At 42.8% G+C, this 19401-nt stretch overlaps 1 protein-coding gene across 1 annotated transcript in view; it reads right to left on the bottom strand.

The window, feature by feature from the left end:
* The window catches only part of POC1A (POC1 centriolar protein A), a gene marked incomplete at both ends in the record, with an annotated part of 59200 nt that overhangs the window by 24851 nt on the left and 14948 nt on the right, over positions 1 to 19401 (bottom strand). Inside the window, 2 exons of the mRNA XM_082004609.1 lie at positions 3809 to 3907; positions 7775 to 7843. Of these exons, the coding sequence (XP_081860735.1) occupies positions 3809 to 3907; positions 7775 to 7843 (168 nt within the window). The remainder of the gene's footprint in view (positions 1 to 3808; positions 3908 to 7774; positions 7844 to 19401) is intronic.

The raw sequence follows: 19401 nt of genomic DNA, 5'->3' as shown, positions 1-19401 counted from the left end.
CCCTCTGCCTATGGAAGTGAAAATTGGTTTAGAGCAAGTTTGTTTTCAAGTTCACCAGCCTTTCATGCCGCTTATCCCACAGGTTATTTAGGATTCTTTTTTTCTTCCTATTCATCTTGATGACAAACTAGTTTTGATGTCTGTGTTCAGTTATTCTTTCTTAGCACTTACCTGTTAGTCTGACTCTCCCCATGAGAAACTGGACACTAAACTGAGTCGTTACACAGCCACCATTTCGGTTAGTGTTTGTGCTTTCACAACGCTTTAGAAAAAACTATACAGCTATACATGAGAGCAGAAGCTCTCCTTGGAAAAATAGTCTCTCTGACTTAAGTAAAGGGTGGAAACAGATTCAAGATGTGTCAAGAATAGCATTCATGTATTTTAGGGGTACCAAAACTAATTAATTTATATGCCTGTTTTACATGTAGTTACATCCCAAAACCTCTGCAAAACCTCGGTATAGTTCAAGCAGCAGTATCTTGGCACACTAACACAGCAGTGGAGAAAGATGAAGCAGTTTCACTTTTTATTGAAGATAAAGGTGATCTCAGCATGAAATCAAGAGACACAGGTGGCAGCTTCAAGTCTGATCTTGATGGGAAAAGTAACTGATCTCAGCTACACAAAATCCACCAAAATAAGTACTTCATTATTAAGAAAAATCAAACATTTTGCTCAAAACAAGAAGGAACTGGATACATAGAGAAATTTAAGTCTTGCAGTAAATTGTAGCAGTGATGGTACTCTTAAGAGCCCAGCATAATACATTTCTAAAAGATAAGTCATGAAACTCACTTGAAAGAAAAAGAGTAGACTGCCATGAATGGACAATTTATTATGGAGCCAAGGTTTCCATGCTCAGGTTATATTTATTCCTTAAAATAACAAACCAAGCCATTTCCAGATAGATCAGCTTTTCTTTAACAGAAAATAACATTTCACATCAATTCTAAATTTAAGCTTAACCTATGGTATTCAAAACAGGTTCTCAGAGTACATTCTTTATTCTTCCCCGTCTAACTTTAGCAATTATAGCTGCCTTAATACTAAAGCATTGCATTCTTAATAACCTAATACACAAAAATACTGAGTACTAGTCATATTTTTGCATTTCCATTCTCATGAAGTGTAGTGAGCTCTTAGTAAAGACCAGGTATAGACTCTAGCATGCTACATGATTGTTCTTGTAACAGGCAGCCCCCCGCCAAAATTTAGACTATATTGGCTTTGGCAGCACCAGTCAGACTGTATGACACAAAACAAAAATTGAAACTCCACTCCTTTATAGCAGGAGAGCGCTGCATCACACTTTCAAGGCAAAGCAGTGTTCTTAACTGCATAAGAGAGATCACATTGTTGATCTTCAACAGACTTAATTGACCAAGACATTGGTCTTAGTTGTGCCAGCTAGCACCTAAGCTCTCCATTGCAACCACTTTCACCCTTGCTTTTTAACCAGGGATAATTTTACTGCTGAAGGCATTCAAAGGTTTAATGTACAAGTCTCTATTCATGCTCATAGCTAATCTGGCAGATCTAGTGGAAGCATCATTTGTATTATTCAGACTAACAGATAAGAATACATTTGCCTAAGGAACAAATCGGAAGGAAGAATCCTACTGACTATCACTCAGTTTGATCTTCCTAAGTTGCACATAACACAATAACTTTCCGACACTTTTCATAATCAGGTATAACTGCTGGGATCGGCAGCTCCCATGCTGCACGCCCAGGCCAAAGGTTGCATTTTGGGTGACAGTTCAAAATACTCACTCCTTTGAAGTAATTTAGGTCCCCAAAACAAAGTATGTCTCTTCCACATGACTCAGCATGGATTCACTTTGCCCTCTGTAAAAACACAGCACCTGGTCCAAACCAATATATTACAGCTCAAATAATTTGCAGTGCCCTGTTTCCCATAGGCTCAGAGCATGAGTAAAGCCAACCCCTTGTCAACCAACACCACATGACATGGATTTGCCTGTCAGTAGTACACAAACAGTTGGTCCCAGAAGCATCTATTAGAGGTTTTTCCAGGTAAACCCTCTCCCACAGGGGAATAGTTTTGTTGGAGGGACAGATGTTCAGGGTGGTTATTCATTGTTCAAGGGTTTTGTTCAGCAGCTACCTTCAATTCACATCTTAAGAGGTTCTATAAAGAAGAACTATGTTGTAGAAGAGCTCAGGCACTTCCTTCCTCTCCTTAAATTACTAGTGGATAATATGCTCTGATAATAACAGCAGTACAGACGGGTAAGCTTACCATAACCTGCCGTTAGCAGATACCTTGTCTGCACTACTGAAGCCGTTCCTTGGAATGTTAAAAACTGAACACAGTATCCCTTCCCGTAAAGGCTTTCTTTGTCTCTGCTGTATTTCAGCCAGAATTATACTACACAGAATCTTAAATTAAAGCAGATAGAGTTCAAAGTTAGCTCAGTTCAATAGGCTAATAAACAAAGAGGTCATTGGACTGCTAGTTTCATAGTCTGCATAACTTTAGAGTTAGCACACAGGAGAGGAGGAAAAAAGTCAGTTTTATCCAAAACCAGCCAAGGATCAATTAACACTTTCATCTCCCTCCTCCTTCCTTCTGTGATTGCTTCCTACCATCCTCTCACACTCACCTAACACTAACACCCTTGTGGTTGTGTCTGCTTTCTTTATAGAGCGCTGCTCATAGTAGGGCATCAGGTTTAGAGCTGCAGCAAGTCAGACTCTGATCTCGTCCATCACATACTACAGCTATTCCAAGACCTCCAGCAACAGACTGAAGTCATACTAAATAAAAATGCTACTATGTTTAAGAGAGAACAGAAACTTAGCAGCCCAGCAAAGAAGATCTAAGTTGATAAGATTAAAGACATTACCACAGAGCAACAGATGTTGGATAGAAGCTTACCTTTCAACTGAGGCAATGCAACATATGCATAAACCCCTGGTTCACAAACTGCTTTTTACCTTATTATGGCTCATGTTGAACAAGATGTACCAGAAAAACATCCACGGTAACAACATATTTCAGAATCCCAATAGGTATACTCAGGTGGATCAAAAACAACCAAAGATCGACAAGACAAAATACAGGAGTTTAAGTGAAGCATCACCATGCACAAAACCTGTAACTCATATGGGCAGTAACTTTAAAGGATTTCTCTCTTAACAGCCATGATATCCAGCATCAGTATTACACTTAGTAATTCAGTATGATGCTCTGATCTCAGTTGGTGGATTTATCCACTAGATACAGTCAGAACTCAGATGTCTATTAACACATAGTTCAGGCAATGGATATGGACTGATGCCTCCAAGTACTTAGGGAAGAAGCTCCAGTATAATACATCACCTATTTCTCATGTGTGAAGTCTATGCAGAGATTTGTTTTGTCTTTGCTGACTGTCAGTGGAAAGATATTGTGAACAATACTTATTTTCAGGACAGACACCAGCCTAAAGAATTTCTATCAGCTAGCAAAACTGACTTCAGCTGTTACTCAGGTCTGTGCTTTTTTGTGGACTATCATCCAAGCCTACCACATATTCTTAAACACAGGCTGTTAGTAAAAAATGCATATATACATGCACTATATTTATTTCCCTTTTAAAATCATTATATATGATTTTCCTATAAAGTACGTACAGTTAAACAAAACAAACAATACGACATTGGTTAAAAACAGACATCTTGCAACTCAAATGCTAAGGAAAGATGGCTCTAACACTCAACTACCTAAAAGAGCCACATGCTTTCAAGTTGCAGAGTGTACTGAAAAGGAGCTCTACGCTATTTCTGCATGCTGACCTACCAGAGTGTGATGGATCCCATCCACACTAGTGCCAGACTTCTGTGTTTTCAGTACATCACCATAATCTGCTGCATCAAAGTTAGTCTTCCACACCATCACCTGTAGAAGAAAATTATCTCTATTAAAATTTTCTATGTTTGCTTAAAGGTCAATTTTGTCAACACATCAGAGAAGAGTTAGCAGATGCACACCAAAGCTTACCCAAGAAAGCTTTGCCATCAATTAAGTTAAGGATGTTATTTGTAAATATGCTACTGAATACAGACATAGCATAACTGTTCTCAATGGGTAAGTGACCTCTTCCAACATTCTTTGTGTCAGGAACATCACAAAACTAGAGCTACCTAGAAAACTTCAAAGCAATATGCAGAATACACCATTAAAACCACAAATATATTAAAATACCATGCTTAGTATTATAACACCTATCAGGCACACCCAAACAACTCGTCATTGGTTTATCATGAGATTCATTCACAGGAAAAGGAGAGGTAGTACTTTGAGATGAGCATTAGGGATCTTGAGCTAGTTTGTCAGCTAAACACTAAAATTAAATCCCACTTATAGTCACCTTCTCTCCATAATGAAGTATTTATTTCAGAAGAGAAGAGAGGCCTCTAACACATAAACCACTTAAACATACCAAGAGAAAAATTCTTAGCAGTGGCTCTAGAAGTCTAAAAAAGGTTTAGGAGCAATCAACCAACTATTTTAGAAGTCTGAAAGACACCTATGAAACCAGGCAGCTCGTCTTGGTTATTGAAACATTAGTGTTTATTCTTCCCTTACAAGTTATCATCCCTGCCTCATGTGAAATAAAAGCATTTTTCTTTTGTAGTTGCATAGTTAACAAACAAGGCCATTCTACTGTGTAATAGAAAAATGCAATGTTCTTTTATTGTATAGATTGTGTCTTTACAGCTAGTAAAGGTGCTATTATAACAAAAGATGGGCATTGTGGCCGAGTGGATTAAAAGCGATGCAACGCAGCTCAGTCAAGACCAATGACAGAAAAATGGATACTTACTCAGAACACTTGGGCTGAAGTCTGTCCATACCTTCAGCAGGGCAACTCACACTATGTTAAAACCAGCATATTTGCAGAACAGGGTGCAAATGGCACTTCCTGGTTCCAGCAGGCTCATACAACGGGCCGGTTTGCAGTTCAGTAATTTATTTATTTTTAGACAGGCTACATGTCTAAACTACCCCACCATAAAAATTCTTTTTGACCTGTAGAGATGTTCTTGATTATTTCTGATCCCTTGGATTCAGAAAGCTAGTATTCGGCAAGGTCCATTCCACTCAAAAAGCTTCTTGTATATAGAAAACTGGCAATTTAAGACTAACACTGTTTTTAACACATACATATACTGTATGTTAAAGTTCCTTCTCCATGCACAGAAGGAAGCACTGCCTGCATTTTCAGATACATACCTGAGAAAAGACAGACAGTTCCTTCATGGGGGCTAAGAAAAAGAAAGCCAACAGCCACCCATCCCGATACATGCATTCAGAAACACACAGCTTTGAGCTACAATGGAAAGGGCTGCCAAAGAGTCACTTGTGAGTCTATGCCATAAATGTACCTTTACAAAGCACCTTTCTGGGGAGACGTTGCCATTCAGTGTTTCAGTTTAACAATACCAGGTGATACTTTGCAATGAGCATTACCTTGTTTAAAGAAATCCCAACCATAGGAAAGACAGAGGGAGCTGATAAAACAGTCCAGGTATCCACAGGGTATTCAGCCCCCTGAGCTGGAAGATGGGGATGGAGAGCACAATGTACTCCTCATAATCCAGGAGGAAGCAGTCAAGGACATGTTAAACCACCTGGACACCCACAAGTCTATGGGGCCTGATGGGATCCACCCGAGAGTACTGAGAGAGCTGGCAGAGGAGCTTTCCAAGCCACTCTCCGTCATTTATCAGCAGTCCTGGTTAACAGGGGAGGTCCCAGAAGACTGGAGGCTTGCCAATGTGACACCCGTCTACAAGAAAGGCCGGAAGGAGGATCCTGGGAACTACAGGCCTGTCAGCCTGACCTCTGTACCAGGGAAGATTATGGAGCGGTTGGTTTTGAGAGTGCTCACAGGGTATCTGCAGGACAACCAAGGCATCAGGCCCAGCCAGCATGGGTTCATGAAAGGCAGGTCCTGCTTGACCAACCTGATCTCCTTCTATGACCAGGTGACCTGCCTAGTGGATGAGGGAAAGGCTGTGGATGTTGTCTACCTGGACTTTAGTAAAGCCTTTGATAGCGTCTCCCACAGCATTCTCCTGGAGAAACTGGTGGCTCGTGGCTTAGACAGGTTTACTCTTCGCTGGGTGAGGAACTGGCTGGATGGCCGAGCCCAGAGAGTTGTGGTGAACGGCGTTAAATCCGGCTGGCGGCCAGTCACAAGCGGTGTTCCCCAGGGCTCGGTTCTGGGGCCAGTCTTGTTCAATATCTTTATAGATGATCTGGATGAGGGAATCGAGTGCTCCCTCAGTAAGTTTGCAGATGACACCAAGCTGAGTGGGAGTGTTGATCTGCTGGCGGGTAGGAGGGCTCTGCAGAGGGATCTGGACAGGCTGGATCGATGGGCAGAGGCCAACTGTATGAGGTTTAATAAGGCCAAGTGCAGGGTCCTGCACTTTGGCCACAACAACCCCATGCAACGCTACAGGCTTGGGGAGGAGTGGCTAGAGAGCAGCCCGGTGGAAAGGGACCTGGGGGTGCTGGTTGACAGCTGGCTGAACATGAGCCGGCAGTGTGCCCAGGTGGCCAAGAAGGCCAACAGCGTCCTGGCCTATATCAGAAATAGTGTGGCCAGCAGGAGTAGGGAAGCGATCGTGGCCCTGTACTCAGCACTGGTGAGGCCGCACCTTGAATCCTGTGTTCAGTTTTGGGCCCCTCACTACAAGAAGGATGTTGAGGTGCTGGAGCGTGTCCAGAGAAGGGCAACGAAGCTGGTGAGGGGTCTGGAGCACAAGTCTTATGAGGAGCAGCTGAGGAAACTGGGGTTGTTCAGCCTGGAGAAGAGGAGGCTGAGGGGAGACCTTATCGCTCTCTACAACTACCTGAAAGGGGGTTGTGGCGACAAGGGTGTTGGTCTCTTCTCCCAAGTAACTAGGATATCTTGTCCTAGTGATAGGACAAGAGGAAATGGCCTCAAGTTGCGCCAGGGGAGGTTTAGATTGGATATTAGGAAAAATTTCTTCACTGAGAGTGTGGTCAGGCATTGGAACAGGCTGCCCAGGGAGGTGGTGGAGTTGCCATCCCTGGAAGTGTTCAAAAAACATGTGGATGTGGCGCTTCAGGACATGGTTTAGGGGACATGGTGGCGCTGGATTAATGGTTGGACTTGATGATCTTGAAGGTCCTTTCCAACCTAGTGATTCTGTGATTCTGTGAAAAGCCTTTTGAAGGAATCTGTTTTATACAACAGAGAAGTGTAGGCTAATACATCCTCTTAAGCTAAAAATTAAATAAATAGAAAATCAGCTTTTTGGCTATGCCTAGAAATTGAAGACAAAAAGCTTCTGAAGTTTTCTATTGAAAATAAATAACAATAAATTGCTACATAACTGCAGCTTCCAGCTACATCAGGGCTTTTAAGGAAGAGAGAGAAACAACAGCAAAGAGACATTTTTATTTCTTGTGTTAGATAAACATTGCAAAAGCAAATCTTAATAGTGACCCAAACATAATAAGACAAAAAAAAATGGATGCATCTCTCCAAAACAGTCTGTTTAAAGGCTTAATTAAAAAGTGGTCTTAAACAGACAAGATGACAAGCTATGCCCCCTATCCCAGCAAATCTGTAAAATAGAGTTAAAATGCAGCAGCTCATGAAAACTGTCATGAGCTACAACCCTAGGATTGGTTTCCTCCTTGAGAGCATACAACTGAAAAAATGAAAGACTGAAAACTGAAAACAGCAGCAAGGCACAAAACTATCAAATTAAACTAGTCACATACCTGTTCATCAGAACCTCCAGAGGCAAACAAGTCTCCAGCTCTTGAAAAAGCTACACAGGTGGCTGGCCCCTGCAAATAGGTTTAAAAGATAAGTTTATAAATATGTGAAAGAAAACAAAGCATTATAAAGCTCCATTCATTCTAGCTTTATAAGGTATTTCTCATTTGATTTCAGCAATCTAAAGGTAAAATTTAAAAAGCTCTGATCTGTCAGGTAAGTGGGCCACAATTAACATGCTAAGCTTGCTGGCACTTACTATTTCCCACATTTTTGCCCCCAGTTTAAGCCATCCACTTTTCAATAGCCATGGCATTGAGACAGACAGGAGCAAACAAAGTTTTACAGCTTCAGACTTTTCCTTCTTCCCTCTCAATCATTCTTGCTTCCCTTTAGAATTAGAAATACCTAAAACTCCAGTTCATCTATTAAAGGGAGTGACACTGTTGAGTTCTGTTAAATGCAGCCTTCAGTTAGCCACCTGACGGAAAGGTTTGAAGTGGAAAAGGAGGTTTAAACAGAGATACGCAAGGAGCAAAGGGCATATTGAGAAAGTTTGTTAGAAGTGAAATATCCTCACACTTGACAATTCTAGGCATTCACAAATCATGAAATATATATATAAAAATACACCTTTTTAAAAACAAATTTGAGGAGTAACAAATCCACCTTACAGGCTCCAACTGTCAAGCCTTCAGAATTTGCATTTTCCAAGCTCCTCTTCACACCATGAGAACTAGAACCATGAAAGGAAAATGCACTCAGCCAAGACTTTCATGCAGTTATGGAAGTCCAGGGGCCAGAACGTCAAACATTACCCAGAATCTTCAAGACACTCACACCACAAGACAACATATTTCATGAACCACTGTGTGCACCAGATTCACCATAGGAAATAGTAACTTCTGTCCACATGCTCTCCCAACAGCCTCTCTGAAAACACACAGCTGTCACTGAGGGACAGCATAACACACTCATGATGAAAATAGCCAACAGGTAGGGCTAGAGGCAAGAAGTGAAAGAATCAGTTCTACCACAAAGGAAAAGGTTGTGGGCTTTTTTTTTTTTCATACAGTCATCACTCCTACATATTTCCAGGATACTCCAAGCAAACTACTCACTGCAGAAGACCCAAGGCTTAAAGATTTTGCCCATTCCACCACAATATAACTTCAAAACATACCTGACCAGCTATCAACCAAAGCAATCAATTTACATCAATTAATTTGGCCAAGGTTAGAAGCATTTTAAGTCAAGGAATCTGTACAAGCAAAATAACTGAATGCACAATATTCAGTACTCAGAGCAGAAAACAATTACTTATTTTATTTCAGACGTAGCAGTCAAGAAGTCCACAAAGTACGAGAGCACTGTTTCCAGAACAGGAGGAAGGAAAAGCCAAGGCTACCTGAGCAGAAGAGCAGGTCACTGAATGGCAGACAAAGCAGCATCAGCAGAATATACTGTATTTGTACATTACCTTTGTCTTAAATAGTACTACAGAATACAGCAGAGTTTTGCAGGAGGCAATTATGCACTTTAGATACCAACTAGCAGGACAGAGTCAACATGGGGGGGACATCCAAAGCGATCAAAACCAAAACAGAATCACTGCTTCATATTCCCTCACACGTGGACATTTGGCCAAGCAATGATAGAGGCTTCAAACCAAAACAAGCACTCCTTACACCACCATTGTTTGCCATGTTTACGCTATAGACTAACGATCTGTGCAGGTCTGTGTTAGTTGTCAGGTTTTTAACTGAAGAATAGAAGCTTGGCTTAAAACTGTTTTCCTCTTAGCAGTTTTACAGAAGAGATGTCAGAGTTAAATCATTCAGGATCACCTTCATACAGCACGGGTGCTTGCATTTAGAAGATTCATTCTTAAAACAGTCGGCTCTGAAAGATTTAAAATGATGCTGACTGCTACAGTGCTACTTGAGTAAGAGCATGCATTTCACACCATGCATCTACTTTAATACGTTTCCGACCTCGCAGAAAGACGCATATGGGAAGGTTGAGGCAGGCTCTCTGAGATGCATTTAAACAGAGCTGGGAAATCATTATGTGTGTTCGAGCAGAGGCACAACAAACTGTTCTGCTTAGAATTAACAGCTGAGGACCCAGGTAACGAAGTTTGATGGCAGCCACTGAACATGTTACTTCGCAGATTGTCCTAAGCCTAAGCTTTTGCCCAAACTGAAATAGGCAAAGGTAGAAATGAGCACTTCCAGAGGCTGCCTATGACCAAGTCTGCTGAACTTGTGACAGGTTGAAACAAAAAAAACCCCCACAAAACCAAAAAGAAAACAACCAGAAAAGCCACAACACAACCACCAGAAAACCCCACCACACAAACACACACCTCCTGACAGAAGTAGAGTTATCCTCTTTCAAGTAAGATCATACATCTCAGAAGGCAAGCAAGAATCTTCTCCTCACCTTATATCAAGTTGCAAGGACAGACTATTCTAAGAGTTCACATCTTCCCAATGGACATTGCATGGAAGGCTCACATCTAAGTTTGTTCCTGGTTTCCCTTCCTTCTCTCCTACTCTGTAAAAGTGAACTCATCATGACAAATGCTGAGGGTAGACAAAATACCCAAAGATTGCATTTGGGATAAACACCCAGCCCTCACTGCAATCTGCATCCCACAGTCCTGCATGCTTTCAAACATGCTGGCACAAGGTTATGGCCGCCAGACTAGAGTCTTGATGTGGTCACTCCCAGTGCAAAGAGTTTTAGCTTCCTTAAAACGCATTAAGGTATTTCTATATTATTATTATTATTATTTCAACCTGCAGTGTTTTCAAATGGTTTTGAGGCCTTCTAATAGCAACAACTCACTCAAGAGATCTTGCCAGAATTGATCTACTAGCAGCAATTTCAAAATGCATATGCAGTCATTAGCATGACTAAGCTTGTTCAATACAGCATTAAATAGTGCAGATATTTCAAACCAGAGACACTGCCATCAATCAGCTGAGGAAAAAGCATGCCTCTACCTTCTAGTCCCACCCACCTCCCCCAGCAGTTCAGCTCTGACCACATTGTCAGGAATGGAGACTCTCAAAAAAAAAAAAAAATAGGCAAAAGCAAAAAAGACAAGTAAGCAACAAAGAAGGGCAGAAGCAAGTACATAGCCAGAGAACTGCACAGCGGTGAACATTGCTCAAAGATAACAGAGCTGAGGATGCAGAAGCTGTACTCTGACTGTAATAAACCAGTGAGGTTGGGAGGGCAAAAAAACCCCCAAACATTCAAGACATTGCTTAAGACAAAATGTTCAGGAACAAGCACAAGTGACGAATACCGGAAAGGAGCAATGGTTCAAAAAATACTTTCATCAGTCTAAGTAATTCAGTGTATTTAGACAAAATTTAGGACAATACAAATCATGTCAAAAACAGGCAATGAACCGACTCCAAAGTCATGGCATTCTGAGAGGAAAAGTTCAACAGAACATATTCCTCCCAAAATAGAAATTGATGTAAAAGACTGAATGTGCCTTTATAAGTTGAAAGAAGAGGAACAAACAACTCTATAGACACAACATCCTCTACAGATTTGTTGACATAAATTAAGTTAAAAGTATTTTTGCTACATACACTTACAGCACTCTTCCCAGATATAACAGGTTTGCTACAGCAACATACAAATAATAGTTTGCCAAATACTCTCACAAAACAAAAATATAGAAAGATACACATGACAGTGATTAGACACAATCTAACTCCTATTTGTTCCAGGTAAGTATGGCAGAGATCCAACAGGTTTCTGATGCTGTCCCAGACAACGGGTACATCATGGTTGGAGACTGAAGAATTCAAATCTCCCTTCAGATTTTTTTCTCCCTTTAAACTTACTGTTTGCATCAAGTGTCAAAAAGCAACAGCTGCATATTCTTCTACACAAGTTGGAGGGAGAATTTTAAGCTTATTTCCCATGCAACTAGAACGTGTGATGTAGCAACCTTCTAAAGGACCACTTTATTGCTCTTTCTGTAGCAAGATACAAATGCCCTTCTATTAGTATTTCCCGAGGGTTCAGAAGTTCTGGTTCTGTATCCTCATTGTGCTAAGTGCTGCACACAAGCTGCCAGCGCCAGTCCCCAAATTCCTACAGCTTCTTGCCTTAGATTAAAGAAAGAAAGGATTGGACAATGAGATATACCAAGTCAGAAGTAAGGAACTTTTCTATTTAGTCCTCAGCAGGCCAACATGAGGACTGTCAAGCTTTTGTGCATGTCAATGATAGCTGAAACACCAGGTGACATCCCACTTCTGGCTGCGTACATAGGTAAGAAGGGTGAAGCACAGCACTTTACACAATCCAATTTATGTGCAGACTACTCCCCAGAGATTATACCTTCTTCTTGTTTTCCCTATTCCTACAGAAGGAGGCTAGGGATCACAAGGCCTTTAAAGCCCTCGCAATCCACAAGTGGATCAGTTTACACAAAACATTAAGTGGGGCCTTCGAAAAAGATGTTCAGGACTATTCTGGATGGCTTGAATGCATTTATCGCCTAGAGAGATGGGATCCGAAGCCAGGACACAGATTACAACACTGAATGACTGACTGGCAGGATGCTAATAGCATCAGCAACAACTGACAGTGTCGACAAGAGACAACAGGAACAGCATGCCTGAACACAGCGTTTTCAAAGGTAGAGCTACAAATAGGTGACTCTGAAATGATCCTCATGGCTCCCTTCCAGCTTGAGATATTCTACAATTCTATGAAATAGAGAGGTCTCTTATCAGAATCATATCTATCCTAAAATAAATACTTAGGAGAAAGGCCAAGAGTTTAGTTTGGAGAAATGGAAATACGCCTGGAGCAAACAGTCATACCTGCACACAGATGGCAGATGAACGTGTACCACATCTATAAATAACACGTGGACAGTCACAGTGAAAGCCCTCCTGAACACCGTTTCCTCCCCCCGAGAACTGGTGTAGGACAGAAGGCACACAATTTCAAGAACAGCAGGGCCAACACCAACAGTCAATTCAAGTAAAGAGAGGCCAGACTTGTGAGCTTTATCTAGGAACAGAGCTAGCATTTTGGCTTCAGCATAACAGAAGAAACAAGCGCGAGGGAAAAGAGAGTCCAGAAATAAACCAGGAGAGTAGTTTAATGATGCACAGTCTGCACAATGAAAGGAGAGGCAGAGAGGAAGGTAGCTGGAGAGACAACCAAGGTCAAGGATGCCAGTAGATTTTCCTTTTTTAAAAAAAAAAAAGAAAAGGGAGAAACTAATGCATACCAGAGAAAATCCAGATAAGAGACCAAGGGATGTGCCAGGAGCTGGAACAAGGCATATCTAGAGGATGTGAATAGTTGAATTAAAGGAGAGCTGCCTCTTCCACTGCCCACAAAAGGAGATGTAGAAGTGGGAAGATATGAGCCAGTATATTCAGTCAAACTCTCCTGGAATAGATTAACTAGTGCAAAGAGGAAAAGGAGATGTGGTGATGAGGTCTGAGAAGCAAATCAGAGGCAGCAATAAGCACGCTGGGATCCTAGGCATCATCAGTTCAAGGCACAAAATAAATACTAATAAACAGAGCAGTCATTGCCACTGTTCACAGTGCTTTCAACTGCTTCATGGCACAGGAAAAGAGGGCAAGTCACACTTGGACAGATGGACATTGAAATGACAAGGATAGAGGAGCAAAAGATGCAAATAACAATTAGTACAACACCAAGAGCAGGTAAGAAACTTGATAAATGCATTTGAGTGCCGAAGAACATAGAGGGCCTGAGACTAGATGCTGATGCCATGTGTATTTCACCTATCACTTTGTTTTGGCAGCAGATAAAGCAGCAAAGAGAGTTCAGTGAAGACCAATTCAAATTAACAGACCTTTTGGTAAGGCAGAAGCACTGAGCCTATGTCTCAGGACCAATGATGAACTTGCAGCAAGGAAACCCACAGCTATGAAGATCTACTCCATCTCATCAGAAAAGATGAAAGACAATAGCAGGATACATAGGGGAAGAAAGCTGAATTCAGAGAAGACAACAAAAGCAGGAAGAAATACAAGGGTCAAGACATGACAGTTATACACACACTTGTTTCACAGTCTGGCACAGGATGCAGAAGAATCAGTATCCTGCAGATAGAGATGTGGACTCTTTCCACAGCCCCTAATGGTAAGGGCAGGAAAAGTGTTTAGATAAGAAGGGCAGATTCCTAGAAACCACACAATGGGGGTGATAACACAAAGGAGAGAAAGGGAGAGTGAAAGAGAACCAAGGAGAAAAGCACAGGGGACAGAGATGGCATTGGCAACAAGGGATGTTGTTATGCAGCACACCTCTGACCAGAGGTCACAAATGTTCTTACTCCACAGAGCTTTGAAAAACTCCTGTATCGCTACAGGGAACAAGACTGTCATGCCTGCACCTTCCTTTGCCAGGGAGCAAGGGCTACAGCTAACATAAGGAAAGTTTATAATGGCACCTTATAATTGAGTCTTCAGTAGCTTTTTAACTCCTAAAGCTTTGGTTTAAAAAAAAAAGGGGAAGAATAGAACACTCATATTTCCTTTTAATATCCAGAAATGCTAATCTAAAATCAATTGCTTGTTGTTTGCAACACCCCCCTTCTCTCCAAAGGGGTGTTGCAGTCCAGTTCTGTGCAGCCCTGAGATGCCCTCACACACTTCAAAGAGAACTAGGCCTGCATGGATGTTTAATGCCATCTAGGTAGAGCTGGCAGCAGACAGTAAAGGAGCACATTTGTTTCTCGTGCACCTGCTCAGAAGATCTTGCTCTTTAGTCAGCTAGCAAAGCAGAGAACACTTACACCACCCAGGTAGATGGAATGCAGCTACTTCATGGTTCAAGTCAAGGTTGCTTGGAGAAACATAACTTGGCATTTTCTGTCTTCCTATTTATAAACACTACCCCGCATATATTTTCTAAATATTTACTGAGAACTTCCATTCCACTAAGGAGGTCAGTTTGAAAGTGCTCTAATCAAATCACCCCAAAGGGCAGACAGGCACTGTGTACATACCTGCCCTCCTCTAGCAGCTCTGAAGGTGACTTACGGGCCTCAAAACAGTCTGTTCCTCGATGATGATTCAATACCAGAGGTGGACTTACATACCAACCCAGCATCTCATCTGCATGGAATTAGGCAAGAGTACTTCACAGCTGGAAACACTCCAGAACTAAAATATGCAGCACAATACAGAATGATATTTTGCAGCTGCAAGATGTCAGCTCCAAGCTGCAAACTCCTGTCTCTGACAACCTTTCTGCTACCAGGAGGCCAGCTACATTACAATTAAAGACAGCAATGTAAACTTGGCAATCCTCCCTATGTAAACTACAGCTAATCAGCTGCTAACAAATTCCTGGCACTCCAGCAGTTGCGTCAAAGTATGTCTAAAGGATCTTACTTTTTTTCCCTTCAGTCGTCCATTTGCATACAGCCTTCCCAGAACAATGTAACTGCAGTCAGAGTAAGAACAAAGCCTCAACCAGCATATTCACCCACACAAAGTCACAACTCAAGAATGTCTTCGGAACAGGCAGTTCATTTGATGACTAACCTATAGCCCTCACTTAAAAAGGCAAATTACGTAAAGACTAAAAAAAAATCCACACCCACTTCATTTGCAGACACTTGGAGATACTGGCAGAAATCACAGTGAGGCTGGAGGGAAAAAGAAAAAAATCCCTTAGTATTAAGTATCCTGGGTTTGCCTACAAACAGAGCAGGCTAGAGAAGCAGCCAGTGCGGGAATCCCGGGAATCCACCCCAGCAGCTTCTGATGAAAGCAGGGCCTGTTGCCACTGCCTATCGCCACTGCCTATCATATACTTTTAGTGGAAAAACAAGGTATCTGTGAAATCGTGAATTGAAGGAACCAATCCACAACAATACAGCACATGCCAGCAGAGGGAATGCCTGCCCAGGGCTATGCCAGGACTTGTTCCATAGCCATCTCAGTGCATTACCCCTAAAGAAAGCCAGAAAGCACTACCAGCCATTTTTATACTTCTACTTGTTTCCAAACCAAAGAAGGTGTGATCACAGAATCACTAGGTTGGAAAGGACCTTCAAGATCATCAAGTCCAACCATTAATTCAGCGCCACCATGTCCCCTAAACCATGTCCTGAAGCACCACATCCACATGTTTTTTGAACACTTCCAGAGATGGCAACTCCACCACCTCCCTGGGCAGCCTGTTCCAATGCCTGACCACTCCTTCAGTGAATAAATTTTTCCTAATATCCAATCTAAACCTCCCCTGGCGCAACTTGAGGCCATTTCCTCTTGTCCTATCACTAGTTACTTGGGAGAAGAGACCAACACCCTTGTCGCCACAACCCCCTTTCAGGTAGTTGTAGAGAGCGATACGGTCTCCCCTCAGCCTCCTCTTCTCCAGGCTAAACAACCCGTTTCCTCAGCCGCTCCTCATAAGACTTGTGCTCCAGACCCCTCACCAGCTTCGTTGCCCTTCTCTGGACACGCTCCAGCACCTCAACATCCTTCTTGTAGTGAGGGGCCCAAAACTGAACACAGGATTCAAGCTGCAGCCTCACCAGTGCCCAGTACAGGGCCACGATCACTTCGCTTCTCCTGCTGGCCACACTATTTCTGATATAGGCCAGAATGCTGTTGGCCTTCTTGGCCACCTGAGCACACTGCCGGCTCATGTTCAGCCAGCTGTCAACCAGCACCCCCAGGTCCCTTTCCACCGGGCTGCTCTCCAGCCACTCCTCCCCAAGCCTGTAGCATTGCATGGGGTTGTTGTGGCCAAAGTGCAGGACCCTGCACTTGGCCTTATTAAACCTCATACAGTTGGCCTCTGCCCATCGATCCAGCCTGTGCAGATCCCTCTGCAGAGCCCTCCTACCCGCCAGCAGATCAACACTCCCACCCAACTTGGTGTCATCTGCAAACTTACTGAGGGAGCACTCGATTCCCTCATCCAGATCATCTATAAAGATATTGAACAAGACCGGCCCCAGAACCGTGCCCTGGGGAACACCGCTTGCGACTGGCCGCCAGCCGGATTTAATGCTGTTCACCACAACTCTCTGGGCTCGGCCATCCAGCAAAGAGTAAACCTGTCTAAGCCACGAGCCACCAGTTTCTCCAGGAGAATGCTGTGGGAGACGCTATCAAAGGCTTTACTAAAGTCCAGGTAGACAACATCCACAGCCTTTCCCTCATCCACTGGGCAGGTCACCTGGTCATAGAAGGAGATCAGGTTGGTCAAGCAGGACCTGCCTTTCATGAACCCATGCTGGCTGGGCCTGATCCCTTGGTTGTCCTGCAGGTGCCCTGTGAGCACTCTCAAAACCAACCGCTCCATAATCTTCCCTGGTACAGAGGTCAGGCTGACAGGCCTGTAGTTCCCAGGATCCTCCTTCCGGCCTTTCTTGTAGACGGGTGTCACATTGGCAAGCCTCCAGTCTTCTGGGACCTCCCCTGTTAACCAGGACTGCTGATAAATGATGGAGAGTGGCTTGGCAAGCTCCTCTGCCAGCTCTCTCAGTACTCTCAGGTGGATCCCATCAGGCCCCATAGACTTGTGGGTGTCCAGGTGGTTTAACATGTCCTTGACTGCTTCCTCCTGGATTATGAGGAGTACATTGTGCTCTCCATCCCCATCTTCCAGCTCAGGTGGCTGAATACCCTGCAGATACCTGGACTGGCTATTAAAGACTGACGCAAAGAAGCCATTAAGTACCTCAGACTTGTCCTCGTCCTTGGAGACAATGTTCCCCGCCATATCCAGTAGGTGATGGAGATTCTCCTTGCCTCTCTTTCTGTTGTTAATATATTTGTAAAAACATTTTTTATTATCCTTTACAACTGTAGCCAGACTGAGCTCCAGCTGGGCTTTTGCCTTTCTAATTTTGTCCCTGCTTGACCTAACGAGATCCTTGTACTCTTCATGAGTTGCCTGCCCCTTCTTCCAGAGGTGATAAACTCTCCTCTTTTCCCCAAGTCCCAGCAAAATCTCCCTGTTCAGCCAGGCCGGTCGCCTTCCCCGCCAGCTCTTCTTACAGCACATGGGGACCGCCTGCTCCTGCACCTTTAAGATTTCCTTCTTGAAGACTGTCCAGCCTTCCTGGACCCCTTTGTCCTTCAGAACTGTCTCCCAAGGGACTCTCTCAATCAGTGACCTGAACAGGCCAAAGTCTGCCCTCCGGAAGTCCATGATAGCAGTTTTGCTGACCCCTCTCTTTACTTCACTCACAACTGAGAATTCTACCACGTCGTGGTCGCTAAGCCCAAGATGGCCTCCGACCACCACAATGGTAACTACCCTTCAGCTGTGCCAGTGTCAAAGCATTTCCAATGTCAGTTAGACACCTAGAATAGAGTGGCAGACATTTCAATGATCAGAAATAGTGCAGGTGGAGGGAATCAATACAGAGCTTTAACTGTACTTCTGATCAGATGATTCCCAAACCAACTGTTTTGTAGAAGCCTGAAGTACAGCATCAGCCTAGAAGGATTTTGTTGTCTAATTCTCAAGACATCCATCACGGTAATTAGTTTTGGACTCTCATTCAAAACAAAAAACTTTTTTTTTAATGCCACTGCACTCAAGGAGCAGCCCACAGCTCAGAAGAGAGGAAAATGGAAAGCAGGTTCAGCCTCCAGCTGAACAATAACCAGGCACACCACTTCCTGAGGCAAGGATGAGAGCTGCAATGATCCACTGTCCCTCTCTTTGCCAGAAAGCTACTTCCTAAGCACGCACTCAGCCAATTAACACAAGACAAATGTGAAAATGAGATTAGGACAACTGTTAGAAGCTTCGCAGCCCCTGTCCAATAGATGTATCCACTTAGTCCAGTTTTCAAAGTACAAAAGTTTTATGCAGTCAAGGTTTACATGTTAGGATAGCCAGTGTTTATTATCTTCCCCTCATTACTTTCAGCATTTGAACCCTTTGGTCTGTTTTAATCAGATCTTCCCACGAAGTAGAGCTTTAACTATGAGGTTAGTATTAGAAAAAAGGAGAAAAGTTTAGTAACACATCATATAAGAGAAGTTACAGAACACACTTGACCTTCTCAGACATCAGACAAGGCAGTCACTAAACACAAAGCTACAAGAAGCCAGAATTACCAGTTTTGCAGCTTATACAGCTACTATTATTGCCCAGAACCATCTCCCCCATCCCCAAGAGCTTCAGGCTGTGAATTTTCCCCAGCTAGTTTTGATGCTTGAAGACTCAGCCCTCATTTTAACAGACACACAAGTGGGTTAAAAATTTCTGTTCTTTGTCCCTTTAGAAAGGGAACCTTTAAAACAGGCCTTTGAGCCCCACTCAGCACAGACAATAAGATTAGTCTATTTATTTTCATTTAACATTTAAAAAGAGCTCCAAGCATTCATATAATTAACCTCACAAGCAACACATCCAGCAGCATAATACTAATAGGCCAATCAATTAAACCAACAGCATTTATCACCTCCAATTACTTAATTCAGACTGTTAACAAAATAGAAACATGTTCCCAAATCACATCACAAAATTTTTCCTCTATTTTACGGCTACTGTCCCTAAGTCTCCTGTGAAGTGAATAGCTTTTATCTTCTTAACACTTAAGTCAGGGGGCCAAGTGTTATTT

This window comes from Phaethon aethereus, assembly GCF_964289735.1.
Source record: "Phaethon aethereus genome assembly, chromosome: 11".
Classification (NCBI taxonomy): Eukaryota; Metazoa; Chordata; class Aves; order Phaethontiformes; family Phaethontidae; genus Phaethon; species Phaethon aethereus.
Note: the sequence above shows the minus strand (reverse complement) of the source record. Positions and strands in the feature narration are given on the sequence as shown.